Raw genomic sequence first — 27,960 nt, forward strand, 5'->3', positions numbered from 1 at the left:
CGCTGGCAATGCAGGAGACACAGGAGAGGAGAGGGAAGATCTCCCGGAGGAGCGCCTGGCAACCCACCCCAGCGTGCTACCCTGGAGAATCCCGGGGACAGAGGAGCCTCGCGGGCTGCAGTCCACGGGGCGGCGGAGCGTCAGGCGCGGCGGAGCGAATGAGCGCACGGCGATCGTAGGAAATTATTCTCGAAGCCAGGAGGGAGAAGATAAACAGCCGATATCCACCGAGCGTTCTCAGGGTCTTCTGCAGCGAAACCCGCAGAGTTCTGCAGCAGAGTCGGTCCCGGCCGACTCTGTCTTTTAAGGTGAGGAAACCCAGCAGTTAAGACAGAAACGTGAGACTTGAAATGTCATTTTGGGGCGGGACCGCAGAACAAACCGAGTCGCTGCCGACTTTGCACAGTTTCCGGCTGTGTCTCTCTGTGTCTCTCTCTCTCTCTCTCAGACGAGCTCCCAGCGGCAGCAGCTGACTGGTTGGGTCCCCGGGAGCCCCGTCTCTCTGTCTCTGTCTGAGGCACGAGGGGGACGGCCTCTGCAGTGGGTGGTGCCTGCTGGCTCTGGGGGCCACGCTAGGCATCCCTGGTCCTTCCGTGGGTGCTTGTGCCGGGTCAGAGGTGAAAAGGCACATGGATTTGCAGATTCGCGGCCTCCGCTGTCTCCTCCTGCGAATTTCTCTGTCTCCTCCCCTGAGTCAGCTCCCACAGGTGATCCCGCAGGGCTAGGGCAGGTCACACCCTCAGGTGCCTGCAATCCCTGCCACCCCGGAGCCTCAGGGCCAGAGCAGACGCTTTCCAATCACATCTTCATGTACTTTCCCCTGCTTATTTAACTTCTGCGCAGAGTACATCATGAGAAACGCTGGGCTGAAAATGGCAGAAAGCGAAGAAGAACCAAGGAGCCTCTTGATAACAGTGAAAGGGGAGAGTGAAAAAGCTGGCTTAAAACTCAGCATACAGAAAACGAAGATCATGGCATCCAGTCCCATCACTTCATGGGAAACAGATGGGGTTGCAGAGAGTCGGACACGACTGAGTGAGTAACACTTCATAGTGAGCGAGTGTGAGTGATTCCTTAGGGAGAGATGGACTGAAAGTCAGCTCAGTCCATCCCTCCCTCTGCCCCCAGGCCCCTGGGGGACACAGACCCAGAGAAGAGCCAGTCACAGCCTCTGGCAGAGCTTCCGAGCTGAAAGGGAACCAGCTCCCAGTGGATGCAGAGGAAGCTCTAAGGAGATGCCAGTTTCCCGAACACGGTGACACCGAGCCGACACCCCAGGGACCCCCGACACCCCGCCACCCCCGACCAGAAGATGCAGGAGAGCCAAGTGGCCATCTAGCTCCCTGCTGCTAAAAGAGGAACCTTGGGAGGTCGATTAAACAAAAAAAACTGAGGGTTCAGGCTTGAGAGGAAACATGGACTGTGTTACGACATTTCCTGTTCCCTGAGATGATGATAACGGCGGGCCGGTCACTCGGTGAGGACGAAGGCTCCGCTGATAAGAGATTATTTCTGCAGTCGCTGACCTGGGGGAGGCTCCATTTAAAGAGAGAAGGAGAGAGAGAGCGTGTTCGTGGGGAGGACCAGACTCAGGCTCTTTGTCACACCTGCCCCCCCATACATCCGGAAGGGCATTGCGGGCCTCCCCTCACCTAGGGAACCTGCTACCACGGCGTCCAGCACTGCCCACCTGCCACGTACCCCGGGCAGGCAGGACAGCAGCTTCAAGGAGCCCCACATTCACACAGTTGGGCGAGAAAGATCCAGAAAGTTGACGGACCGGTAAGTGGACGGTTCCCCCATCTTATGGGGGCTTGCTCTGACCGATAGGATCCTCTGACCACGTGGGTTTGTGATGGGACGGGAGATTGGAGTCGGGGAGAGATGGCCTCACCCTGGGGGAGGCTGGAGGAAGAAGCTACTGGGGTGAAAGTCACGCCACCTGAGCTTCGGGAAGGGAAGGGTGGACACTGGGCCTTCTGCATTTCCGACTGACGTGGCGGGCAGCCACGGGCTGGTGGGGTCCGATTCCTCTGTACGCCGTGTTATCTGCATGCGTGCTTAGTCACTCAGGCATGTCCGACTGTTCGCAGCCCCGTGGACTGTAGCCCCGCCAGGCTCCTCTGTCCATGGGACTCTCCAGGCAACAAGACTGTAGTGGGTTGCCGTGCCCTCCTCCAGGGAATCTTCCTGACCCAGGGATCGAACCTGGGTCTCCTGCCTTGACAGGTGGATTCTTTGCCGCTAGCGTCACCTAGGAAGCCTGCGCTATCTACCTGTAAAATATTTCCTTTGGGGGTGTCTTTAAGCTACGAAGTCCTCGACGGTTTTGTTCTCACGGGACAACACGCACGGGACTGGTTTCCACTCCCATCCCCTTCGGTCTCGCTGGGGACACAGACCCTCAGTGGGGACACAGCTCCCTCTGACCCGGCTCCTGGTGATGCCCAGGGAAGGTATGGGGGGGGCGCATCTCTCCCCCGGGAAGCACGGAAGTGAGATCACCTTCATTCCGTCCTCATGAAAGTTAACAGAAGTGGCAGGGGAACGTCAGCCTGTGCTCAGAAGCGAGCAGAGTTTTTTTTCTTTAACCTCCTGACCGTGCGGCTTGTCCGATCTCAGATCGAACCCAGATTCTCCACAGTGAGGGTACAGAGATGTCATCCCTGGACCACCACCAGGTTCCCCCAGGAAGCCTTTCCATGCCTTGTGCTGCAAAGCATCTGGGAGCCATCGGTAGCCAGTGGGGATGTTTAGGTTCCTTGGGTGGAGAAGCAAATGGCAAGCCACTCTGGTATTCTCACCTGGAAAATTCCCTGGACAGAGGAGCCCGGCGGGGCTACACTCCATGGAGTTGCAGAGAGTCGGACATGACTGAGCAACTAAGCAGAAGGGGTGAGGGTGTGGGACTTTGCTGGTGGCCAAGTGCCTAAGATTCTGCATTCCCAACGCAGGGGCGTGGGTTCTATTCCTGGTCAGGGGACTAGACCCCACGTGTGCAACTAACACCCAGCTCAGCCAAATAAGGAAGGAAAGAAAAAAGGAAGGGAGGAAAGAAATGAGCCTTTGCAGCACAAATGGCCCAGGAGGCAGCTGAGTTCGTGGATGTGTTCAGGGAACAGGTGGCGGGTGAGGTGATGATGGTCAGAGGCGTTTCAGGGGACTTCCGCACACACGGAGATGAATTTGTCTCCAAAGGAGGTTGGCAGCCGTCCCCCAGAAGAAGCCGAAATGCCGAGGGTCCTTGCACCCCGTGCGGTTGGTGGCCTCCTGGCTGCTATCAGCTCCTCCTGCAAAGCTGAGTGATTGTCAGGCAGCTCGCCTGCAGCTTCCCTCCTGATCACCTCTGTGCAACCAGCAAGGGCCTGCCCATCTCTTTGTGTTCATAGAGTCATGAAGAAATCAGAGGGGAAAAAAAAAAAAATCTACTCAAATGCACAAAACCCAGCCCTGTAATCACCAAGCATAAAGAGAACCTCCATCAGAATATTCTAGGACTTCTTACAGAGTTTTTTCTTTTCTTTCTTGCTGCCCTGGTGAAAGGAGCAGTTTTCTCAAAGGGGAGGTAAGTGTTTAGGAGTCAGCTGATCTTCCTAAGGCATGCTTTTATCCCCTAGGTTGTTGCTGGGAGTGTTCCTACCTGCAGGGGCCTTTGTGAGCAAAAGAAAATGGAAGAAACAGGGTACCTGACTCAGGGACAGACAGTTGCCTCATGCCCCAAAGTGGATGCTGTGGACCCAGTATCCTCATCATACATCCCTTCTTTTCAGTGGGGGTGTCACCTCCCCAGACCCTCACTGGCCACTTAGGAGAAAATCAGCTTAAAATAATATTGATTAGCCACTCCCAAGTATACCTCTCAGGAGCAGTAATGTGGACCAGTGGTAGTGGGCTGAGGGGAGGAAAAACAGGTTGGGTAGAGCCCAGAAAATGTTTCTTTAATCTCAGTTTGCTGAGACTTGTCATCATGAATATGTGTTAAATTTTTTGATGCTTTCGATAGAGTTTCAAACAGAATTTAAAAGGGAATTTCATGTTGATGTATGGCAGAAGCTAGCACAAAATTTTGCAAAGCAATCATCTTCCAGTAAAAAAATTTTAGAAAAATGGAATCTGATCTTGCCAGCTAACCCAGAGGTGTACAAGGAGGATGGTAACCTCACACTGTGCTCTGATGGAATACTGCTGACCACATAGGGACATACGAACAAACCAAAAACCCTTTAGAGGGGTGGAAGAGTGAGGCCACCAATGAACAGAAGAAGGGATATGTAATGAGAATGCAGGTCCGTGGCAGCCACTTTGGGATATGAGGCAGCATTGTCTGGCCCCGGGCCAAGTGCCTTGGGCCTACCATTTTTCTCTACTCACAAAGGCTCCGGCAGCTAGGTTCTGATTCCCAACGACTGCCTGGAGGTTGTGCTAAGAAGGAAGTCCTCCTGCCTTGACTGGAACCTGTTTTCTGAACTGCTGTCTCCTGTTTGGAGGTTTAGGCCCAGCTTCAGACCCGCAGCATGGTTGTCCTGTTGGATTTCGTAAGCCTCCTGGTACTCCTGAACTCAGCACGCTCCACGGTCCTGGGTAAGTGCCAGCTAGTCAGTCTTCCAACGCTGGGGAGTCCGTGATGTGGTGAGGGCTGCCGCCCTCCTAACCCCTGAAAGGACAAAGTCTCTCCTGACCAGAGTACCTTCCCACCGCTGCTAGGCGAAGGGGATCTTCTTACAGATCATTCTAGAAGTGGATACATTTCGCATTCAGCAGAATCAGGGACTCAAGGGTGAGGGCGAGGCCTACAGCTCCAGCCCCAGGTCCTAAACTCAGCTGGAATCTCAGATTTGCTGCCTGTATTAGGGCTGTTGGTGTTCAGTAGCTCAGTTGTGTCCAACTCTATGACCCTATGGACTGCAGTCTCCATGCGAGTTGCGAGGGGCCTCTCAGGATTCCTCTGCAGTCGCTGCCGGGGCCAAGGTCTTCATCTGGAGTTGAGGCCAGAACCTCAGGGTTCCTCTCCAGTGCTGACATGGATCTTGGGGTTCCTCTGGAGTTTCCACAGGGAAGTCAGGCCTCGACAGGCTTCCCTGTCTTTCAGTATTTCCCAGAGTTTGCTCAAACTCATGTGTGTTGAGTCACTGATGCCATCCAACCATCTCATCCTCTGCCATCCCCTTCTCCTCCCACCTTCAATCTTTCCCAGCATCAGGGTCTTTTCCAGTGAGTCAGCTCTTCACATCAGGTGGCCAAAGCATTGGAGTTTCAGCTTCAGCATCAGTCCTTCCAATGCACACCCAGGACTGATCCTTTAGGATGGACTGCTTGGATCTCCTTGCAGTCCAAGGGACTCTCAAGAGTCTTCTGCAACACCACAGTTCAAAAGCATCAATTCTTCGGCGCTCAGCTTTCTTCACAGCCCAACTCTCACATCCATACATGACCACAGGAAAAGCCATAGCCTTGACCAGACGGACCTTTGTTGGCAAAGTGATGTCTCTGCTTTTAAAGATGCTGTCTAGGTTGGTCATAACCTTCCAAGGAGCAAGCGTCTTTTCCTTTCACTCCTGCAGTCACCGTCCGCTGTGATTTTGGTGCCCAAGAAAATAAAGTCTGTTACTGTTTCCATTTTTTCCCCCATCTATTTGCCATGAAGTGACGGGACCCGATGCCATGATCCTAGTTTTGTGAATGTTGAGTTTCAAGCCAGCTTTCCATCACTGAAAACGAAATCCCCTAAAAATCCCCGGGAAGCCTCTTGGTGAAGCGGGCAGAGAAAGAAAACAATTTTCTTGTGAAATAAGCCCAGAACCAAAGCGGATTGTGCATTGCAGGCAGCTCGCTAAAGAGGTCACACAGACGGAAAGATAGCTCACCTCATGACAGGGGCAAGTCCAACATATTATCTGATGTGAGACGCTCCAGTGCTTTGGCCGTCTGATGCAAAGAGCCGACTCATTGGGAAAAAAAAAAAACAAACTCTGAAACTGGGAAAGATTGAGGGCAGGAGGAGAAGAGGATGACAGAGGATGAGATGTTTGGATGGCATCACCGACTCGATGGACATGAGTTTGAGAAAGCTCCAGGAGTTGGTGATGGACAGGGAGGCCTGGCGAGCTGCAGTGCGTGGGGTCACAAAGAGCTGGACACGACTGAGCGACTCGACAACAAGCCTTTACCTTCAGTGGGTTTGCCATTTGGAGCTAGGTTCTGGCCGTAGCTGGATTGTCTCCTCTTATGAAACTGGGGAGGTGGGCGCACCTTTCTCCCAGGGTCACGTCTGGCCAGAGGTTTTGTTTAGACAGTTAAAAGATTTATATGCATTCGAAAAGGTCAAGCAGAGAAAAGACGAGAGAAGGTGAGGTGGGTGGTGAGAATGTCTTCGTTCAGGGCAGACTTGTCCTGACAGGTGGTATCTGTCCAGCACCAGTCACCTTCACTCCAGTCCCGAGCTCAAAGGGGACTCTCCCGGGACAGCACACCACCACCCCCAGACACACACACGACTCACCCGTCCCCTCCTCCATCCTGAATGCCCAGAAAGGGGAAGCCGCTCAGTTAAACCAACACGTCATGCCCTGCCTTTGCATCTGTGCTGACAACATGGACGGTCCGGTTCCTACCCTACGCATCCTGTCCAACAACTACCAGCTGGTTCTTCAAATTATTACCATAGGTAGCCATCACTGTAGCACCGCTTCTCAGCGGCACTGAAAGAACCCGCCTGGCAGTGCAGGAGACGTTAGACGCTTGGGTTCCATTCCTGGGTGGGGAAGAAACCCCCTGGAGGAGGGCATGGCAAGCCACTCCAGTATTCCCGCCTGGGGAATCCCATGGACAGAGGAGCCTCGCAGGCTACAGTCCAAGGGTTCGCAGAGTCGGACACGACTGATCTCATGAGGATAATGGGGCGCTTCACCAAACTTTGGATTTGGGTCTGTCTGATCACTCACGATGCCCACCATCTTTCACGCGCTCCTGAGTGTCCCTGCATAAGAAAGAAAGTGAAGTCACTCAGTCGTGTCCGACTCTCTGAAACCCCGTGGACTGCAGCCTGCACCAGGCTCCTCTGTCCATGGGATTTTCTAGGCAAGAGTACTGGAGGGGGTTGCCATTTCCTTCTCCAGGGAATCTTCCCGACCCAGGGATCGAACCCAGGTCTCCTGCGTTGTAGACAGACGCTTTACCTGTGAGCCACCAGGGAAGTTCCTGCACTGTTTACGTTATAGCAGCTCGCTTCAGTATTTCCCTGGTGCTTCGGTGGCTTAGGTCTCCTCCTCCTTCCAATGTAGAGGGTGTGGGTTCAATCCCTGGTTGGGGAGCTAAGAACCCCCCCCGACGTGCCCCGTGGCCCAAGAGCCAAACGTGAAATACAAGCAGTGTGGTAACAGATTCGATAAAAGACGGGGAGAGAAATGGTCCACGTCAGAATAAAATAGCTAATCCCAGAGAGAGGCAAGTACTGTGTGGTGTCCCTTAAATGTGGCATCTAAAAAATACCAGTAACTAGTGAGTGTAACAAAAAAGAAGCCTCCTCCCAGGTGTAGCAGACGGATTAGTGGTTCCCAGTGTGGCGATGGAAGTGGGGGCTGGGCAGGATAGGGGCAGGGATTCGTAAGAGCCAGGAGGTCAAACTATTAGGCATAAAATAAATAGGACATGAGGATGGATTGTAAAGCGCAGCGAATATGTCCCATGTTTAATAGTAACTGTAAATGGATCACAACCTTTAAAAGTGGTGAATCGCTACATTGTACTTACGTCGTAACATATTGAAAGGTTGTTGCTGAACCACGAAAAGACGCAGGGATTCTTGGCCTCTGGAGAAGAATTCAATCCAAGGCCAGAGACGAGGCTTCATCGCTCAGAGCTTCTGTGTAATGCAGTTTTATTAAGGTGTAAAAGAGAGAGAGAAAGCTTTTGACAGAGGCATCAGAAGGGGGCAGAAAGAGTACCCCCTGCTGGTCTTTAGCTGGATGTGATATAGTTACTGCTGCTGCTGCTGCTGCTGCTGAGTCGCTTCAGTCGTGTCCGACTCTATGCGACCCCATAGACAGCAGCCCGCCAGGCTCCCTTGTCCCTGGGATTCTCCACACTCGCAGTCTGCTAATTAAAGGAAGGGAATGTCTCAACACTCGGAGAGTGGCATCAGGCCCCTCACCCACAAGATGCATTGTGAGATAACCTTGGCACCAGCTGAGCCATCCCGGGCCATAAAGTGGCTGACGTGAATCTTGAAGAAAGGCAGATTCCCATTCAAATGTATAGTTTCAGTAACATAGAATACGAGAACAGTAGCGGAGTCTAACAGACTGGCTTGTCAAGTCAGTTCTGAGCCCTTAGGCGGAGCGGACCTGAAGACAGAGGCTGGGATAAATGGATAGCGCGTGAACATGCCGTAAGGCAAACATTTCCATAAGGAAAACGCGATGGTTAGCTCAAGGCTTGAGAAAAGGCAAGTTCAGCTGGAACCAGGTGCCATTCTGGCAACACAGTGTTTTAGGATAAACCTCTTTTTAAATTTGTATAGAGACGGCAAAAAACACGTATCACTAGCTTGTCTCCTCCTGCCGCTTAAGATAGAGAGAAAATGTCTGACGCTTGCAGCCTGTTTCCTCCGTTCTGAAACCCCTGGCCTTCCTGCCTGTTACCCTCTCAATATTATATACATATATTGTATTTTAATATACTGTTATATTTATAGTTATATCTACTTATATATAAATATATGTATTATATATTTGTGCTATAATTCTATTATATAATATATTTAACATAACAATATACAGTCTATGTTGTATAATATATTTACTATATAATATTGGAGAAGGAAATGGCAACCCACTCTAGTATTCTTGCCTGGAGAATCCCATGGACGGAGAAGCTTGGTGGGCTACAGTCCACGGGTCACAGAGTCGGACACGACTGAGCGACTTCGCTTTCACTTTACTTATATATAAATATAGGTCTTATATATTTGTGTTCTAATTATCTTTATTGTATAATATATTCAACATAATAATATACAATATAATAATATATTCATATAATATATTTGTATGTTGGTGGTGATTTAGTCGCTAAGTGATGTCTGACTCTTTTCGACCCCATGGACTGTAGCCTGCCAGGCTCCTCTGTGCCCGGGATGCTCCAGGCAAGGATATTGGGGTGGGCTGCCATGCCCTCCTCCGGGGATCTTCCCGACCCACGGACAGAATCTGCGTCTCCTGCACAGCAGGCGGGTTCTTTACCGTCTGAACTACCAGGGAAACCCTGATTCTCCCTCACTGTCTTTTTTTGTTCTGTTTTTAATTACTGCAGGAGAGATGGAATCTCCTATTGTAAACCTGACTCTAGATCCAAGGAAAAGAATATTAAGCTGGAATTCCCGGAGAACCGTGACTCAGCAAACATGTACGATAGCCACACCTCTTGACCCGGACACCAGCCAAGAGCCGCGGGTGGGTGCTCACGGCCCACATCTGGTGGGTCTGTCTGCTCCTTCTCAATCTTGAATTTCCCTGTAAAATGCCTCACTCTTTAACATTTTTGGCTGGGAGGAAAACACATTTCCTCCATCTTCTTAGGTTCAATGATGAGGGTCTGCAGATGAAGTGAACAAAAGCCAGATTACCAGGAGAAAAAGCATCCCGGTTATCCACTTTTTCTTTTTTTTTTTTTCCCCACTCGGCATATGGCACCTTAGTTCTCCCACCAGGAATCGAGCGCACAGCCCCACTGCACTTAACCATGCAGTCTTAACCGTGGGTCACCAGGGAAATGCCAACATTCCTAATTGTTACATAAACGAGGCTTCTCAGAAAAGACATGATGTGATCAGACTAGGGAGTTTGTGTGGCTTTTTAACCAAAGGTAATAACTTACAGAAACGTGAGGAGACAAAGAAAATGGGATTTGGGTTTCTGGGGCTGAAACATTGTGGGGAAATGATTACGAAATGTGTCAGGAAACTAGTGGAAGATGAAGGTTGTTTTAAGTTCCTTAAGGTAGACTTCCTTCAACTTGCTTAAGTCCCTTGCGGTGAGGACTCTCGGCTTTCACGGCTGCGTTCAGTCCCTGGGGAGGGATCTCAAATCTCACAAGCTGCAACAGTGCGGCGTAAGAAAGAAAAAAGTTATTTTATGAGGTCACCTTGAAGCTGCTTCCCCATCTCAGTTGGTAAAGCTCAGCCTCCTCAATCCGATATGGATATGATAGGATGTGTAGGCCAGCTTCACAAGGGGGAATCTATGCCTGCTTTTATGCAGATAGCAAGTGGTTCTGCATTTCTGGATTCTTAACTGCCTTTAGCTCTGAAGAGTCTTTATGCCAAAGTGGCATGTTCGGGGGATCCCCCAAAGCATTAATTTGAAAAGATGCATGCACCCCACTCTTTGCAACAGCACTGTCCCCGAGAGCGAGGACACAGACGCAACCTAGGTGTCCACTGACCGCTGAATGGATAAAGCTGTGGCACGCATACACAGCGCAATATCACTCAGCCGTGAACGAGAACAAAGAGCCGCCGTTTGCAGCTACGTGGGTGGACCTGGAGGGTATGAGGCGGCGTGAAATACGTCAGGCAAAGACAAATATTAGGTGATATCATTTGTACGTGAAATCTAAAACAGACCTCGGACTGCTGAACATAGCGAAACAGAAAGAGACGCACGGCTGCAGAGCCTGAAGTAGAGGTGACCCTGGGGAGAGGGAGGTGGGAAGGGGAAGAGAAAGGGACCAAGAGCACCGAACCGCTACGATTCAGTAAGCTCCCGGGATATGTGAGGCAACACACGGCAAGGAACCAGCGCTACACTGTGACGAGAAACGGAGCGCGTGCACGCGTGCCAAGCCGCTTCAGCCTGAGTCAAGTCTTGGCGACCCTGTGGACTGCAGCCCCGCCAGGCTCCTCTGTCCATGCCGTTCTCCAGGCAAGAAGCCTGGAGTGGGGTGCCCTTTCCCCCTCCAGGGGAGCTTCCTGACCCAGGGATGGAACCCATGCCTCTTGCATTGGCAAGCGGACTCTCTACCACACAGCGCCACCTGGGAACCCCCGGAATATGATTTCATAACCTTTAAAAATTGCACACCACACTGTCGTACGGCAGAAACTAATCTCACACGGTCCGTTAACTGTACGGCGGTAAAAAGGACGGGGGTCCTCGCGGGGGTGCCCACCCGACCCCGAGTGGCTGGAACTGCCACGGGGTTGAATCCGATCGCAGGGAGCCCACACCACAGGCTGCACGCTTATTCTCGCTTCTGCACCCCTGCAGGTCAGAAACAACGACACCTACTTCTGCTGGTTTCCCAACGCCGTCCTGCACAGGGGCGCCACACTGACCGTGAACGCCACCTCTGAGGGCCAGGAGTTCTCAGAAGAGCTGGCCTTTAACAACTCAGGTGACGTCTCCCTGGCCACTGGGCACCTTTCTGACGGTGCCCAGTGTCCTTGTGGTCGGCGGGGTGCTGGTGATGACTCGGCCGGTGGTGAGGATCTGGCTGTCTTGTCTTCCCAGGCAAGGAGGGCTCCGGAGCCCAGAACCTCTCGTGCGTCATCTACAACATCCGACTCATGAACTGCAGCTGGACGCGGGGTCCGGCCGCCCCTGCAGACGTGCGGTATCAGCTGTACATGTGGACCTCTCTGTAAGCCTGGCTAGGGTCCTGATGCTGAATGCTGGGTGAGCCACGGGCTTGTAACTTGGTCGAGGGACTCCCTGGGGTCCTGATGCTGAATGCTGGGTGAGCCGCGGGCTTGTCCCACGGAGCAGGGACTCACAGGGTTCCTGATGCTGAACTCTGAATGAGCCATGGGCCCCCTATGGAGCAGGGACTCCCTGGGGTCCTGATGCTGAACTCTGAATGAGGCGTGGGCCCCCTATGGAGCAGGGACTCCCTGGGGTACCTGATGCTGAATGCTGGGAGAGCTGAGGGCTTGTCCCATGGAGCAGGGACTCACAGGGTCCTGATGCTGAATGCTGGGAGAGCTGAGGGCTCCCCCATGGAGCAGGGACTCACAGGGTTCCTGATGCTGAACTCTGAATGAGCTGTGGGCCCCCTATGGAGCAGGGACTCATAGGGTCCTGATGCCGAATGCTGGGTGAGTCAAAGGCCCCCTATGGAGCAGGGACTCACAGGGTCCTGATGCTGAGTGCTGGGTGAGCTGTGGGCTGCCCTCCATGGTGCAGGGACTCACAGGGTCCTGATACTGAGTGCTGGGTGAGCCACGGGCTTGTCCCATGGACCAGGGACTCTCTGGGGTCCTGATGCTGAATGATGAGTGAGCTGAGGGCTCCCCCATGGAGCAGGGACTCACAGGGTCCTGATGCTGAATGCTGGGAGAGCCGAGGGCCCCCCATGGAGCAGGGACTCACAGGGTCCTGATACTGAGTGCTGGGTGAGACATGGGCTGCCCCATGGAGCAGGGACTCACAGGGTCCTGATACTGAATGCTGGGCGAGCCGAGGGCCCCCCATGGAGCAGGGACTCACAGGGTCCTGATACTGAGTGCTGGGTGAGACATGGGCTGCCCCCCATGGAGCAGGGACTCACAGGGTCCTGATGCTGAATGCTGGGCGAGCCGAGGGCTCCCCCATGGAGCAGGGACTCACAGGGTCCTGATGCTGAATGCTGGGAGAGCCGAGGTCTCCCCCATGGAGCAGGGACTCACAGGGTCCTGATGCTGAATGCTGGGTGAGCCGTGGGCTGGGCCATAGTCTGAGGCCTCACTGGAGCTTTGCTATGCTTCGTCACTCAATCGTGTCCGACTGTTTTCGACCCCTCGGTTTGTAGCCCACCCAGGCTCCTCTGTCCATGGGATTCTCCAGGCGGGAATCCTGTAGGGGGTCGCCACGCCCTCCTCCTGGGGATCGGATGCTAAATGTTGAGCCCGTCCCATAGTCCAGAGATGTTTCTTCTGAGACTGGAGGACGTCGATCAACAAGGTCCAAACATCCAGAGAGAAAACCTCCCATCTCCCTTTTTCTCCATGCTGCTCATTGCTCCACGTTGTGAAGCCCCCTGTGGTCCGAGAGTGTCAGGAAATTAGCAATTTTGTATCGTTTTTTAACAATTGAAGTATAGTTGAAACTGAAGCACAATAGTCTCAAGTAGACAGCGTGCCCACACACACAGACACAGCATGTATATATGTGTGTGAGCTTCCCAGGTGGTGCCTGTGGTAAAGAACCCTCCAGCCAAAGCAGGGGACGCAAGAGACGCAGGTTTGATCCCTGGGTCGGGAAGATCCCCTGGAGGAGGGCATGGCAGCCCACTCCAGCGTTCCTGCCCGGAGAATCCCATGGACAGAGGCGCCTGGCGGGCTACAGTCCACGGGGCTCAGAGAGTCGGACACGGCCGAGCCACTGAACAAGAGCAACCCCAGGGGGATGCACACTGCTTAGCTGCTCCTTGACGTCTTTTTTGGACGCCACAGGCATGGAAACGTGTCCGAGTGCAGCCACTACATCCTCGACTCGGCCGGGACGCGCGTGGGCTGCCATTTCAACGAGCTCGGCGAAGGCCACACCACGGACGATTACTTCTTCCTGGTGAATGGGACCAGCAGCGGCACGGACATCCCGTTTTTGGACTTTCCTAGCGTGAACGGCCCTAGGCTGGGTAAGGGTGAATCGCTCCCCTTGTATTCCTCTGCTCCTCTGCCAGCCGTCCGCTTCATGGAGTCTGCGTTTGTCCTCGGGCTCTGGAGGCTGTGCGTTGCATCCCAGACTGGCCTCAGCAGGATCTAGATTAGGGGTGAAAGACCCTGATGCTGGGAAAGATTGAGGGCGGGAGGAGAAGGGGACGACAGAGGAGGAGAGGCTTGGATGGCATCACCGACTCGATGGACATGAGTTTGAGCAAACTCCGGGAGATGGTGATGGACAGGGAGGCCTGGCGAGCTGCAGTCCATGGGGTCGCCAAGAGTCGGACACGACTGAGCGACTGAACAACAAGCAGAGACGCAGAGAGGGAGACAGGGGGTCGTAACCCTCCCTTGGGGTGGGATGTGCATGCTTGCGTCTCACGTGAACAAGTTGGACTGACGGACGCAGCGTTGGAAAAGAATTCCTATCCGGTTAGGGCACCTACTGTCCTTCTGGGGAACTCTCCAACGTCACAGAGTCTGGTTCCAGACAGACCCTCCGCTGGGTTGGCCAGTGTGTCTTCCTTCAGTTGGGCCCGTGGGTGAGTTCAGGCGAGCGTGTGTTCCGTCGCTCGGTCGTGTCCAGCGCTTTGCGGTGTGCAAACTGCGTGGAGGTGTGGAAGTGTCTCAAAAAAACTAAAAACCGAACGAACGTGTGACCCAGCAGTTCCACTCCTGGCTACATATCTTAAAACAATAAAACACCAAAAACACAAAGCTGAAAATACGAGTTCAGAAAGATAACACACACCCCAAATGTTCATAGCAGCGTGGTTGACGACTGCCAAGACAAGGAAGCCATCTAAAATGCTCATTACCTGGTGAATCGATAAAGAAGACGCAGGACATACACACAGTGACATACTGTGCTAACTTGCCTCAGTCACTGAGACCCCATGGACTGCAGCCCGCCAGGCTCCTCTGTCCATGGGGTTCTCCAGGCAGGAACACTGGGGTGGGTTGCCACGCCCTCCGCCAGGGGATCTTCCCGACCCAGGGATGGAACCCAAGTCTCCTGGATTGGCAGGTGGGTTTTTTTTTTACCACTGAGTCCCCCTGGGAAGCCCAGGTGACTCCAAGACTTGACACCAAGTCTGGCCGCTTGGGTGGTCCATGTAGATGCTGGCTGAGTCTGCTTCCCGCTTGGAGGGTGTCCCGGAAAAAAGGCGAGGGATGTGCCCAGAGAACATTCTCCTAATGGCAGCCCACTCCGCTGTTCTTGCCTGGAGAATCTCCATGGACAAAGGAGCCTGGCGGGGCTGTAGTCCACGGGGTCACAAAGGGTCGGACCCTACGGAAGCGACTTAGCTCGCTTGGCAGCGTCTCTGCCTGGGGCCCCAGCGAGTCTGCAAGGCAGAGGCAGAGCGGGGGGAACCCGGCCTGGAGCGGACAAGCCCAGGATGCGCGCTCAGCCGACCTGGGGTTTTGCTTCCTCAAGACGCAGGGTTTGTCCGGGTTTTATGCAACACACGGGGATGGGACCAGGTTAGCGGGGGATGTCCTTCCGCTGCCTCGCACCCGCTCGACTCCTGCGGGTTGCGGAAACAGGTTGTAACCCTGTCTCGTGTTTGGGTCTCGTCGCAGAAAAGTATAACCCGCCGGCGAACCTCACCGTCCAGGACAACGTATCGCATTACGTGATTCGCTGGGATGCCCCCGCCATGAGATACAGCCTGTCCAACAGCGTCTTGTGTTACGCGCTGGACATCCAGAAGACGGTGAGGCCCCGACCCTCCGTGGAGAAACTCGGACTGCGTCTCCTCTGCTCCTCTCGCTTTGGGGTCCACACACACACACTCGGGCGCCCCTCTTTGCCTCATGAGTCTCTTCTCTGCTTACTGTCTCTTTGTCCTAAAACTGCCTCTCATCCCTCTTAAAATGTTTAAATTTCTTTCATCTTTGGCTGCGCTGAGCCTTTGTCGCTGCACGTGGACCTCTTTTTCTAGTTGCAGACAGCGGAGGCTGCTCGCCAGGGTCAGTAGTTTCAGAGCCCGGGCTTACTTGCTGCACGACACGCGGGATCTTCCTGGGCCAGGGATCGAACCCACGTCTCCTGCATCGGCAGGCCGAGCGTTAACCACGGACCCCCACCCCCACCGCAGGGAAGTCCGTGCGCATTCATTTTTGCTGACGTTCACTTACGAACTTTTTTTTTTTTTTTTTCTCTCGTCAATGTTCTTGGTGGCCGTACCTAGGAAACCCGTTTGCGTCACCCGAGGTCATACAGATGGCGCTTGTGGTTGAGTCTCAGGGTTTCGGGTTCTAGCGGTTCCGTTTAGGGCTTTCATCCGCCTCTGCTGTCTGCCTCTCTCCACCCCGTGCAAGGCAAGTTCCCTCAGAGCAGGGGCCCCGACAAAAGGAAAATAAATCAACATTCATTCATTCCCGTACAGAGCTCACACACTGAAAGGTAGCGTCCTTCCTTCCCAAGTGGAGAGGAAAGGCAAGAACAGGAGAGAAAACCTTCTCTGGGGGGAAAAAATGTGTTGCTTCCTTTTCTTTTTGGCTACACATCTGTTGTGGTCTTTGTTCCTGATCAGGGATAGAACCCTTGCCCTCAGTGGTGAAAACACATAGAGTCCTAACCGCCAGAATGCGGTGGGCTGCAGTCCATGGGGTCACAAGGGGTCACAAAGAGTCAGGCACGACGGAGGGGTGAACACAACAGGAACTGTGGTAAAGAATCCACCTGCCAGAATACAGGAGACGTGTGTTTAATCCCTGGGGGGGAAGAACCCCTGGAGAAGGAAACGGCAACCCACTCCAGTATTCTTGCCCGGAGAATCCCATGGACGGAGGAGCCTGGCGGGGCTGCAGGCCACAGGGTCCCACAGGGTCAGACATATGAGCAACTGACCACTCACTCCCAGAAGCTTTTTGCTTTCAGCTTGATAAGAGAAACTCCGAGAAGCCTCTTTTAAATCCCTGCATCTGTGGAAACGCGATTATCTCCAGCTTAAACTAATCGTCGAAGCGCTCCTGGGATTCCCAGCGGGTTCTCGCGTTTGCAGACAAAGCCGAAAGGCCAGGCGCTTAGCATCTCTCCTTTGCTCTCTCTTTACAGGGCAGCTTTTCCAAGAGAGAACCCGTAAGTATGCCTTCCTTTCTCTGCTGCAGCCGTGGTTGGGTCGTAGATGCTCAGACTCCCTCCCTTGGCGGGCAGGGCGCTCAGCTCAGCCTCGGATCCCTGTATGCCCCCATTTAGGGGTCACCAGGCTCTGGTGACTGATGGAGAATTTGCGGTCTCCCAGACGCCTCTGACTCAGCTCAGGCAGCCTGGTGTCACCCTCCTCGTGGACGGAATAACGTCACGGTGCCAAATGGGCCTCGTTGCACCTTCTGAGCCACACACTGTAGTGAGTTGAAAGGGTCCCTGCAGAAGTCAGGTCCACCGAGAACCGCACAGCAGGACTTTATTCAGAAACAGGGTCTCTGCAGAGGTGATGGAGTGAGGGTCTGAGATGAGGTCCTCCTGGATGGGGGTGGCCCTAAACCCAGGGACAGGGTCCTTTTAAGACACAGAAGAGGAGAGACACGGACACAGAGGAGAAGCCACGTGGAGACGGAGGCGGAGACCGGATGGAGGCGGCCACCAGCCCAGGGACGGATGCCTGGAGCCCCCGGAACCTGGAAGAAGCGGGGAGGACCCTCCCCTGGAGACTCTGGACAGAGCCCAGCCCCAGATCTTTGGGGCCACTGGGCACCCCCAGGCCCCACCCCGCTTTCCTCCCTGACCACCCAGCCTCTCCAGACTTGCAGGTCCCAAGAGAGCCCCAGGGAGTGTCCAGGGACTGCCATGCTCTGACCCCCAGCGGGAGGAAAAGGACAGTCCAGTGTCTGAGTGTGAGAGAGGCGTCCATGGGCTCAGAGCCGGGCTGCGCCCTGCACGCTCCTGCCCTACCCTGAGTCGTGTGTGTAGAATCCTTTCCCTTTTTTCTCTTTCAACAATTTTTTTGAAGCATTTTAATTTTATTTATTTATCTTGGCTGTACCATGAGGCACGTGGGATCTTAGTTCCCAGGCCAAGGATCGAACCTGCACCCCCAGAAGTGGAAGTGCAGTCGTAACGACTGGACCCCCCGGGAAGTCCCCCTTCTGTGTAGACTCAGAATAACCGCAAGCCCACAGCCCAAGGGCACGGGGACTCTGCAGGAGGCCCGGACGCAGGCGGACAGCTGTGCTTGCTCAGTCGTGTCCAACTCTTTCAGACCCCACGGACTGCAGCCCCCCAGGCACCTCTGTCCTCTGTTATCTCCCAGAGTTGGCTCAGGTTCATGTCCATCGAGTCAGTGATGCCATCCAACCATCTCATCCTCTGTCATCCCCTTCTCCTCCCACCTTTAATCTTTCCCAGCATCAGGGTCTTTTCCGATGAGTCAGCTCTTCACATCAGGTGGCCAAAGTACTGGAGCTTCAGCTTTAGCATCATTCCTTCCAAAGAACACCTGATCCCCTTTAGGATGGACTGGTTGGATCTCCTTGCAGTCCAAGGCACTCTCAAGAGTCTTCTGCAACACCACAGTTCAAAAGCATCAGTTCTTGGGCGCTCAGCTTTCTTCACAGTCCAACTCTCACATCCATACATGACCACAGGGAAAACCATAGCCTTGACTAGACGGGCCTTTTGTTGGCAACGTGATGTCTCCGCTTTTTAATTCGCTGTCTAGGTTTGTGAGAGCTTTTCTCCCAAGGAGTAAGCGTCTTTTAATTTAATGGCTGCAGTCGCCGTCTGCAGTGACTTTGGAGCCCAAGAAAGTAAAGTCTGACACTGTTTCCATTTTCTACGCACCCGTTTGCCAGAAAGTGACGGGAGCCCCTGGATGCGAGATGGCAAAGCCCCTTCGGGCCCCCAGAGTGGGCCGGGAGGGAGGGACCAGAGGCGGCGGGTCCGCTGTGCCCCCAGCTGTCGGGGGGCACCCCCTCCGCCTTCTCCGTGTTTCCAGTCTGGTGTCTGCGGCCGTCACAGCATCCTCTTCTCTTTCAAAGGTTCTCCTAAGCAGACAACATAAAAATGAGTACAGGCTGCCCAGCTCTGACGCGAGGGGAGAGCACACCGTCCGCATGAGGGTGCGACACGTGCTGTTTCAAATCTGGAGTGAGTGGAGCTCCACGCACCGTTTCGGTGAGCCTCCCGGAAACACCCGGAGATGCTGACATGTGCCTGCTGGGGGACAGGAATGACCTTTCCTTTGAATCTTGCAGTCCGATCCTCCTTTTTTTTTTTAACAGTTTCTCTTTTATTTCAAACCAGTTCACCTTCATTTTTGTTGTTCAGTTGCTCATAGACACTTCTTTCTCTCACCCTTGAGATTTCACAATTACGCATTCATTCCTTTGGCTATGCAGTGCAGAACTGAAAGTTAATATCCTCTGACGAGGAAGACATTGTGCAGTCTTCATTGTGCCTTCGTGGAAAAGTAATGGGTGGATCATCTTTTCAGAGTGGCAAGGGGGGAGGTGGGGAGATTTGTTGTTTAGCTCCTCAGTTGTGCCTGACTCTTTGTGACCCCATGCACTGCGGCCCACCACGCTTCCCTGTCCTTCACCATCTCCGAGAGCTTGCTCAAACTCATGTCCATTGAGTCGGTGATGTCATCCAACCATTTCATCCTCTGCTGCCCCCTTCTCCTCCCGCCTTCAATCTTTCCCAGCATCAGGGTCTTTTCCAGTGAGTCAGCTCTTCGCATCAGGTGGCCAAAGGGTTGGAGCTTCAGCTTCAGCATCCATCCTTCCAGTGAACATTCAGAGTTGATTTCTTCTAGGATGGACTGCTTGGGGACAGTGACCTACGGTGGGGTGGGGTGGGCGCAGGATCCCAGAAGAACAGATTCTTTGGTGCCATCCTTCTCAAATCCCTGGGGTCCCTCTGTGTGGAAGTTCCCCCCTCCTCCTCTCCAGCCCTGCTTCTGCCCTCACATCTCCCGCCCTGTCGTCTGATACCAGGGGTGGGCAGCCAGGGCCCGTGTGTGCCAACCGGAGCCCGCAGTCACTCCTGACCCTCTGCTTGTCTGCCCACCAGGTGTCCCAGAGAAGAATTTCTTGGTGGCCTCCATCGGGCTGGCGGTGGGGGCCGCGGTTTTGTTTGGCATGGCCCTGATGTTCCTCTGTAAAAGGTAAGACAGACACAAACCCCCAAATAAACTGGAAAGCGGCAGGTCAGAACCCACGCACCAAAGGGCCCACACCTGTCACTGCAGACCCATGGAGTGGCCAGAATCCCAGACTCAGAATGCAGCGTGGAGATTGCTCTGGGTGCAGGCGTTGGGAACACGGAGTGGCTGTTATTAAGGGGCCAGTGTTTCGACATTGGTCTGTTGTGGGGCCGAGTCACGGCACCATTTAATTTTCCTGTGTTCCTAGGCGTTGAGTGGTTAGTGCCAAAAATCCTCTTTAAAAAGAGGCTTCCAAGAGAGAGGTGAGGCCAGGGGGTCTCTGCAGATAACACAAACCTGTGCGGAAGATGGGTCCCGAGCACGTGGCTGGGCAAAGCGAGCGCCCCAGTTAGGGGGCAGTCCCTGGCGTCACAATCCAAAAATGCCTCCCAGGGGACCCTGCAGGCTCAACCGGGAAGGTGGTGGCGGCCGGCTACGACCGCAGCCGCCACACGGGGGCGGCAGCGAGCTGCTCGCCCATTTCCAAGCCCCAGTTTCTCAAAGGCGGGAGAAGGGGGCGACAGAGGATGAGAGGGTTGGGTGGCATCGCCGACTCCATGAACACGAGTCTGAGCAAACTCCGGGAGATGGTGATGGACAGGGAGGCCTGGCGCGCTGCAGTCCATGGGGTCGCGAAGAGTCGGTCACGACTGAGCGACTGGACTGAAGTGCGGAACGCAGGGCTGGACTCTGGTCCCGGGGAGGCCCGGGCTGTGCGCCGTCAACTGCAGCTGCAGACGCAGGCTCGGCCCCTTTTCCTGGCTTCCTCCTCGCACCTGCGCAGGCGTATTGACAGCCGGGGGATTCGCCCCTGCAGTGTCCGGAGAAAGGCTGCCCATAGGGGACCCCAGGCAGGGGGCCGCTGCGGGCGCGCGGAGGGCAGTTGAGGGCGTTTTCGTATCCACGCTGGATGTGTCTGGAACGTTTCATTCACAAGGACAAAAACCAGTGATGGGGTGTCTAGGGGCTCTCATATAGAAGGCATTCTGTGAGGGCACACGGGGGCTTCCCAGGAGGCCCTAGTGTAAAGAACCCACCCGCCACGGTAAGAGCTGCAGGGTCGATCCCGGGGCGGGGAAGATCCCCTGGAGAAGAGCGTGGCAACCCACTCCAGTATCCTTGCCTGTAGAGTCCCGTGGATAGAGCAGCCTGTTGGGCTACAGTCCACGGGGTTGCAAAGATTCGGATATGACTGAGCGCCTTAGAGCGTGCACACACACACACACACACACACACACACACACACACACACACACACGCACGCGCACACGCACGCGCACGAGGACAGGGGGCGTCCTGGCGGTGTGTGTATGGCATCCAGGAGGCTTTGGGGCCTGGAGGGGGACACTTCAGGGTGCTCAGAGGGGCTCGGGTCCCTGGAGGGTCTTGAGGTCACATGCTCGCCGGGTTTCCGCAGACAGGCTGGAGGAGCGGCTGGCGCCGGTCCCGAGGCCGCCTGCCTCCGGGTTTCCGCTCTGGCTGCGGCGTGGGGCCTGGGGTCAGGGCTGCTCGCTCGCGGGGGCAGGGTCTCCTGTCTCAGCTGTCTGTCCTCGCGGCCCGCCCCGCAGTCGGGGCTGAGGCGGGCAGCTCCGTCAGGCGGTGAGCGGTCCCCAGGACGCCCGGCCCCCCTGCCCAGACCCACGGGGCGCCGCTAGCACCGACCCGCCAGCTCGGGACGCTGGCCAGGGCCAGCCACGCGGGCTCCTGGTGCCGCCGCGCCCCGGGCGAGGAGGGAGGGCTCCTCGGGCAGCGCCGCCCGCCCCGGCCCGCGTTCGCCCCTGAGGCCGGCGCGCCACGCGCAGAGCAGAGCCGGCCTCGCCGCGGGGCCGGGGGCACTGGGACGGGACCGCGCCCCTCGCAGCTCTGAGGCTGGGCCGCAAGCGTCTCTGTCTCTTCCCGCCAGGCTCTCGCTGAAGAAGAAGCTCTTTCCGCCCATCCCGCGGGTGAAGCAGGAGCTCGCCGGCTCATTCCTGGCCAGCCTGGAGGTGAGCGAGGCCGCCTCCCGGCGCCGCCTGGGCGGGGAGACTGGCGCTCGGAGACGCGGGGGGGCGCGAGTGTGCGGGGTGTTGAAGGCCGGCTTGGGGCAGTCAGTGGGCAGGGCAGGGGAGGGGAGGGGCCTAGGGGGAGGGCAGGGCGGGGGAGGGGAGGGGCCTAGGGGGAGGCGGGGAGGAGGGGCCTAACGCAGGGGAGGGGCCTAGGGCGGGGAGGGCGTGGAGGGGAGTGTGGAGGGGAGGGGCCTAGGGCAGGGGAGGGGCCTAGGGCAGGGGAAGGGCGCAGAGGGCAGTGGGGAGGGGAGGGGCCTAGGGCGGGGAGGGCGTGGAGGGGAGTGTGGAGGGGAAGGACCTAGGGGAGGGGAGAGGCCTAGGGGAAGGGAGGGGCCTAGGGGGAGGCGGGGAGGAGGGGCCTAACGCAGGGGAGGGGCCTAGGGCGGGGAGGGCGTGGAGGGGAGTGTGGAGGGGAAGGACCTAGGGGAGGGGAGAGGCCTAGGGGAAGGGAGGGGCCTAGGGGAAGGCGGGGAGGAGGGGCCTAACGCAGGGGAGGGGCCTAGGGCGGGGAGGGCGTGGAGGGGAGTGTGGAGGGGAGGGGCCTAGGGCAGGGGAGGGGCCTAGGGCGGGGAGGGCGGGGAGGGGAGTGTGGAGGGGAGGGACCTAGGGGAGGGGAGAGGCCTAGGGGAAGGGAGGGGCCTAGGGCAGGGGAAGGGATGTGGAGGGGAGGGGCATGAAGGGGAGGGTTGGGACAGGACGGGACGGGGGTGCAGGGCAGGGCTGAGGGCTCATGCGGAGGATGGGACACGGGTGTCCAGCTGCCCGCACCCACAGCTGCTTCTGCAGCGAAGTAGAGAAAGCGACACAAGGCGACTTATCTCTCCACGTGGGAAACTGCGGATCTTGGGTTTTGTCCCTTTCTGGGGTCGCCATGGAAACCGCGATGCGCCCACCTTGGGATCTTCCAGGAGTGGCATCTGCAAAGACCGCATTTCCGATCCAAGCACCCGTGTGCGCTCCTGGGTGGATGCTGAATTTTGTCAGGAGGGCGCCCGTGTGACCCACAAGCTCCCGCCCATCCCCGACCCTGTGGTGGCTGGAGGCAGAGACCCTCCCGGGAACAGCTCTGCGCCCCTGACTTCCGTCTCCCCATCCGCCACACGTGCCTCCATCCCCGTGAGAAAGCAGAGATGCCCCTAAACCACGACCTGTGTTCTGGGCCCAAAGCCACTTCCCCAGGAAGCCCCCTCCCCGGCTTCCAGTGCCCCTGGGTTTCTTCGGTGGAGCCCGTTGACTCCAAAACAGTTTTGTGTTTCTCCATCTGTGCCTGACGGTGGTTCACTGTGCTTAGCGCTGTTGAGATAAAGAGATAAAACCACAGATTGTCAACGATCTGAACCTTCCAGAGGTCCCACACTGACCTCTCCCCTCTGCCCTGCACATGCATGCCTGTGTACTAAGTCGCTTCAGTCGTGTCCAACTCTGTACGACCCTGTGAAACACAGCTGGCCAGGCTCCTCTGTCTATGGGATTCTCCAGGCAAGGATACTGGAGTGGGTTACCATGCCCTCCTCCAGGGGGTCTTCCCCACCCAGGGATTGAGTCCAGGTCTCCGGCATTGAAAGGCGGGTTCTTTACCACTAGCACCACCTGGGAAACTCCTGCCCCGCACAGGCGAATCCCAGGTCCTTCAAATGTGTGGTCCTGCATGTGAGACTCAGTGGCTTGACAGCAAGGGTCCTTATTTCCTGGAGGGTGGAATTGTGAACTTCCCACCCCCAGCCCTGACTCTCAGCCTTAGGCCAGCCGGGATCACCCACTGCCTAAACTGGGGAGTGGGGCTCCCCATGTTTTCAGTCAGCCACCCACCTGGCTCCCCAGGCCACTGATCCCTCTGCTCACTTCCATACTTGGGGTCTAGACACCAACTTGGTGGGGCTGTGGCATCCACCAGAGGTCACGCCAAGACAGGGGAGGGTCTGTTCAAAATCGGGAACTGTCTCTCTGTGATTCCCCGGGAGATGGCAAAGACCCATCCCTCCAGCTGGATCGCAGTCATCTCCGAGATGATTGTACCCATGATGTGTTCATTCTTTATTAAAAAAAAAAAAGTATTATTGAGATTTCACTCACATGTCATAGAATCCACCCATTAAAGTAACAGTTTGGAGCATTTAGCAAGTTCCCAACATTGTGCAGCCGCCAGCTGTGTCTAGGTCCAGAACAAGCTCATCGCCCCCCAGGACACCGTGTCTACATCACCAGTCACTTCTCCCCTGCGTGCCGCAGTCCCTTGCAGCCACAAACCCACTTGCTGTCTCCGTGGACTCGCCTGTTCCGGACGTTTCCTTTCAGTGGAGCCACGTGCCGTGCGGCCTTCTGTGTGTCCTCCTCTCACTGAGCAGCGTCTGTTCAGGGTCCATCCACACTGTAGCCTGTGTCAGAACTTCTCCCCCTCTCATGGTTGTGTGACGTTCCACTGTGTGGGTGGCCCCCATGCTGTTTACTGACCCATCCATCCATCCGTCATCCATCCATCCATCTGTCATCCATCCATCATCTACCATCCATCCATCATCCACCATCCATCCACCATCCATCATCCATCATCCATCCATCATCCATCCATCCTCTGTCCATCCATCCTCCATCCACCCACCATCCATCATCCATCCATCCATCCACCCATCCATCATCCATCCATCATCCATCATCCACCCACCATCCATCATCCATCCACCATCCATTCATCATCCATCATCCATCCATCCATCCATCATCCATCCACCATCTATCCATCATCCATCCATCATCTATCATCCATCCATCATCCACCATCCATCCACCATCCATCATCCATCCATCCTCCATCCATCATCCATCATCCACCCATCCTCCGTCCATCCATCCTCCACCATCCATCATCCATCCATCCATCCACCCATCCATCATCCGTCCATCATCCATCATCCATCATCCATCCATCCACCCATCATTCATCCATCATCCATCATCCACCCACCATCCATCATCCATCCACCATCCATCCATCATCCATCCATCATCCATCCATCCACTCATCATCCATCCATCCATTCATCATCCATCATCCATCATCCATCCATCCATCATCCATCATCCATCCATCATCCATCCATCTACTCATCATCCATCCATCATCCATCATCCATCCATCCATCCATCCATCATCCATCATCCATCCATCATCCATCCATCATCCATCCATCCATCCATCATCCATCCACCATCTATCCATCATCCATCCATCCATTCATCATCCATCATCCATCCATCCATCATCCATCCATCCACTCATCATCCATCCATCATCCATCATCCATCCATCCATCCATCCATCATCCATCATCCATCCATCATCCATCATCCATCATCCATCCATCCACTCATCATCCATCCATCATCCATCATCCATCCATCATCCATCATCCATCCATCATCCATCTGTGGATACACAGGCCCTTTCCACCTTCTGGCCGTCATGAGTACCACTGATTGGGAGCACCAGGAACTCCAGAGTGTGGCCTCACCTGTGCGCCGTGTCCTTTCTTCTAGGAGACAGCCTCGTGTGGAGGCCCCCTGCCGTCAGCCTCCCAGGACCCCGAGGACATCTTCATCGTGGAGGAGACCCTGTTGTTGGCGAGTGAACCAGCAAAGACGGGAGGTCCAGCCCCAGCCCCCAACCCTTACGTAAACATCCCTTCTAGGGGTCCTCTCCTCAACCACTGAGAGGACTCTGATTCGACTGGCCCGCCGCCTGCTGCCCGATCCCACTGCCTCAGCCTCTTCTACGTCGTCCCCCACTTCCCCACCCGCTGGCCACCACAGCACACACCTTTCCCAGCTGCAGGAGGCACTGGCTGCCAGCCCGTCGCCCAGATGTGCCCGGTAGGTGGCTGAGGATATTGGCAGAGTCTGGCTCACACTCTGGTCCAGGTTGTCCCTGTGAAGATGGGCACCAAACTTGCCCGTAAAAGCACAGGCTTGGGGATGAAGAAATAACGGGATGTCCGGTCTCCATGGGTTCAGGAAGATGCCCGGGAGGAAGGCACGGCAACCCACTCCAGGATTCTTGCCTGGAGAATCCCATGGACAGGAGCCTGGTGGGCTGCAGTGCGTGGAGTCTCGAAGAGACGGACACGGCTGAGCGATTAACCAACCACACGAGGCACAGCATTCACACGGTGGAGCCGCCCCATGTCGGTAAATACAGGACAGCGTCAGCGGGGTTTCCCTGTTGGGGACAGGTTTCCCATTAGACACTCCTGAAGGGTGCCCCAAAATTGACGCTTTTGAACTGTGGTGCTGGAGAAGACTCTTGAGAGTCCCTTGGACTGCAAGGAGACCCAACCCGTCCATCCTAAAGGGGATCAGTCCTGGGTGTTCATTGGAAGGACTGATGCTGAAGCTGAAACTCCAATCCTTTGGCCACCTCATGCGAAGAGCTGACTCTTTGGAAAAGACCATGATGCTGGGAAAGATTGAAGGCGGGAGGAGAAGGGGACGACAGAGGATGAGATGGTTGGATGGCCTCACCGACTCAATGGACATGAGTTTGAGCAAGCTCCAGGAATTGGTGATGGACAGGGAGGCCTGGCGTGCTGCAGTCCATGGGGTTGCAAAGAGTCGGACACGACTGAGTGACTGAACCGACTGATCTGAAGGGTGCCAGCCAAGCAGATAACCTGGGAAAGGCCGGAGGCTTTAGGAGAAACGGCCTCTGTCCGTTTTGGGGGCGAAGGGAGCAGACGCAGGATGAGGACGGAAGACGTCCAGTGGAGCGCGATTCTCTTCCATGGTGTCTCTGAACAACCACCCATGAAGCTTCTCACTGGGTTCCAACCAGGTCCAGGAGGGACCCGTCTCCTGGGCACAGCTCTCTCACGCTCGGGCTGCCGGCCGGCGATGCTAGAAGCAGAGACACCCAGCTTCGACTGCGGGAGCCTCCGGCACCGATTTCCCGGGAACACCATGAGCCAGTCCCAAGTCCACGCTGCAGAGAAACAGGCGTTTCGCAAGAGACGGCAGCAGCTGGTAAGATTGCATTGCGAAACTTCCGCGTTTGGGGCTGGCGCAGCGCGCAGGAAGAGCATCTTGTGAAGCGCTTGCGGTGTTTCGAGAAAATAAGAGATAAGATGAGGTTGTGGAATCAGAGAAGGTGCCCGCTATCGCTGTGGCCGTGGAGCCTGCGGCCCCGAGATACGCCGTATGGTCAGCCCAGCGAGTCTCCGGGGCGAGGTGCCGCCTGTGATCACCGGGCCAGGAAGACTGGAGGCCCCCCAGCTGCGGCCAGGAGTGGCCTGGACTCGGAAAGACCGGCTTCTCTTCCGGCATCAGCTCCGGCTTAAAATGGGCTTGGACTCCGGAACACGCTGATTGACAGGGATGAGTTTATGAGTAAGTTAAATGTCAGAACCCAGGGACTTTCTTGTCTGTCCGATGGTGAAGACTTGGCCTTCCAGTGCAGGGGGGTGTGGGTTTGATTTCTGGTGGGGAACCTGAGATCCCACATGCTTCAACGCCAATAAACCAGAACATAAAACAGACCAATATTCTAACAAACTGAATACAGGCTTTAAAAATTGTTGTTATTGTCGAGTCTCTCGGTCGTGTCCAATTCTTTGCGACCCTATGGACTGCAGCACGCCAGACTTCCCCTGTTCCTTACTCTATCCTGGCGCTTGCTGGAACTCACGTTTATTGTCAGAGATGCCATCCAGCCATCTCATCCTCTGTCGTCCTCTTCTCCTCTGGCCTTCAGTCTTTCCCAGCATCAGCGTCTTTTCCAAAGAGTCAGCTCTTCGCATCAGGTGCCCAAAGGATTGGAGCTTCAGCTTCAGCATCAGTCCTTCCAATGAAACAGCAATGGGATTTTCTGTAATGGGATCCGCTGGCTTTTTTTTCTGTGAAACAGATCCATATCCCTGTGAATACCATCACTGGTGGTGGCCAAGTACCTTTTTAGAAAAGTTATCTTAAAAAAAGAAAAGAAAAGTTATCTTTCCTGTTGCAGACTGGTGAACAAGTGAGGATTTGAGAAGCTCAGGGAGCAAAAATTGGTTTACGTGGCTTCTGTTTCTTTCTTATTTCTTGCCTTCCAAGATGTTTTCTATTTGTAAATGAAAATAATTTCACAGTAGGGTTGGGG

The 27,960-nt window shown here is 55.3% G+C and overlaps 1 protein-coding gene and 1 long non-coding RNA gene across 7 annotated transcripts; one reads left to right on the top strand and one right to left on the bottom strand.

Annotated features, from left to right (window-relative positions):
• The first annotated feature begins 1,446 nt into the window (after positions 1-1,446).
• On the top strand, positions 1,447-27,379 carry LOC105605313 (granulocyte-macrophage colony-stimulating factor receptor subunit alpha-like). Of its 6 annotated transcripts, XM_027963318.3 has the most exons (13): positions 1,447-1,782; positions 3,544-3,565; positions 4,488-4,581; positions 9,310-9,449; positions 11,265-11,391; positions 11,508-11,637; positions 13,427-13,611; positions 15,221-15,354; positions 16,701-16,724; positions 18,623-18,758; positions 19,656-19,749; positions 21,692-21,773; positions 25,368-27,379. In XM_027963318.3, the coding sequence occupies exons 3-13, from the start codon at positions 4,515-4,517 to the stop codon at positions 25,539-25,541; spliced, it is 1,293 nt and encodes a 430-aa protein (XP_027819119.3). In that variant the 5' UTR covers positions 1,447-1,782; positions 3,544-3,565; positions 4,488-4,514; the 3' UTR covers positions 25,542-27,379. The 6 variants fall into 6 exon arrangements, with proteins under 6 accessions (XP_027819119.3, XP_042097847.2, XP_027819121.3 ...); XM_042241913.2 differs by lacking the exon at positions 3,544-3,565; XM_027963320.3 differs by lacking the exon at positions 3,544-3,565 and having other exon boundaries at positions 4,494-4,581.
• LOC121818233 (uncharacterized) lies at positions 23,017-25,444 on the bottom strand. Its single transcript, XR_009598971.1, has 3 exons — positions 25,343-25,444; positions 23,643-24,252; positions 23,017-23,126 (listed from the first exon to the last, which is right to left on the bottom strand). It is a non-coding gene; the product is annotated as an uncharacterized LOC121818233 (long non-coding RNA).
• Positions 27,380-27,960: the final 581 nt, after the last annotated feature.

The sequence above is a fragment of the Ovis aries genome, chromosome Y (assembly GCF_016772045.2).
Source record: "Ovis aries strain OAR_USU_Benz2616 breed Rambouillet chromosome Y, ARS-UI_Ramb_v3.0, whole genome shotgun sequence".
Lineage (NCBI taxonomy): Eukaryota > Metazoa > Chordata > Mammalia > Artiodactyla > Bovidae > Ovis > Ovis aries.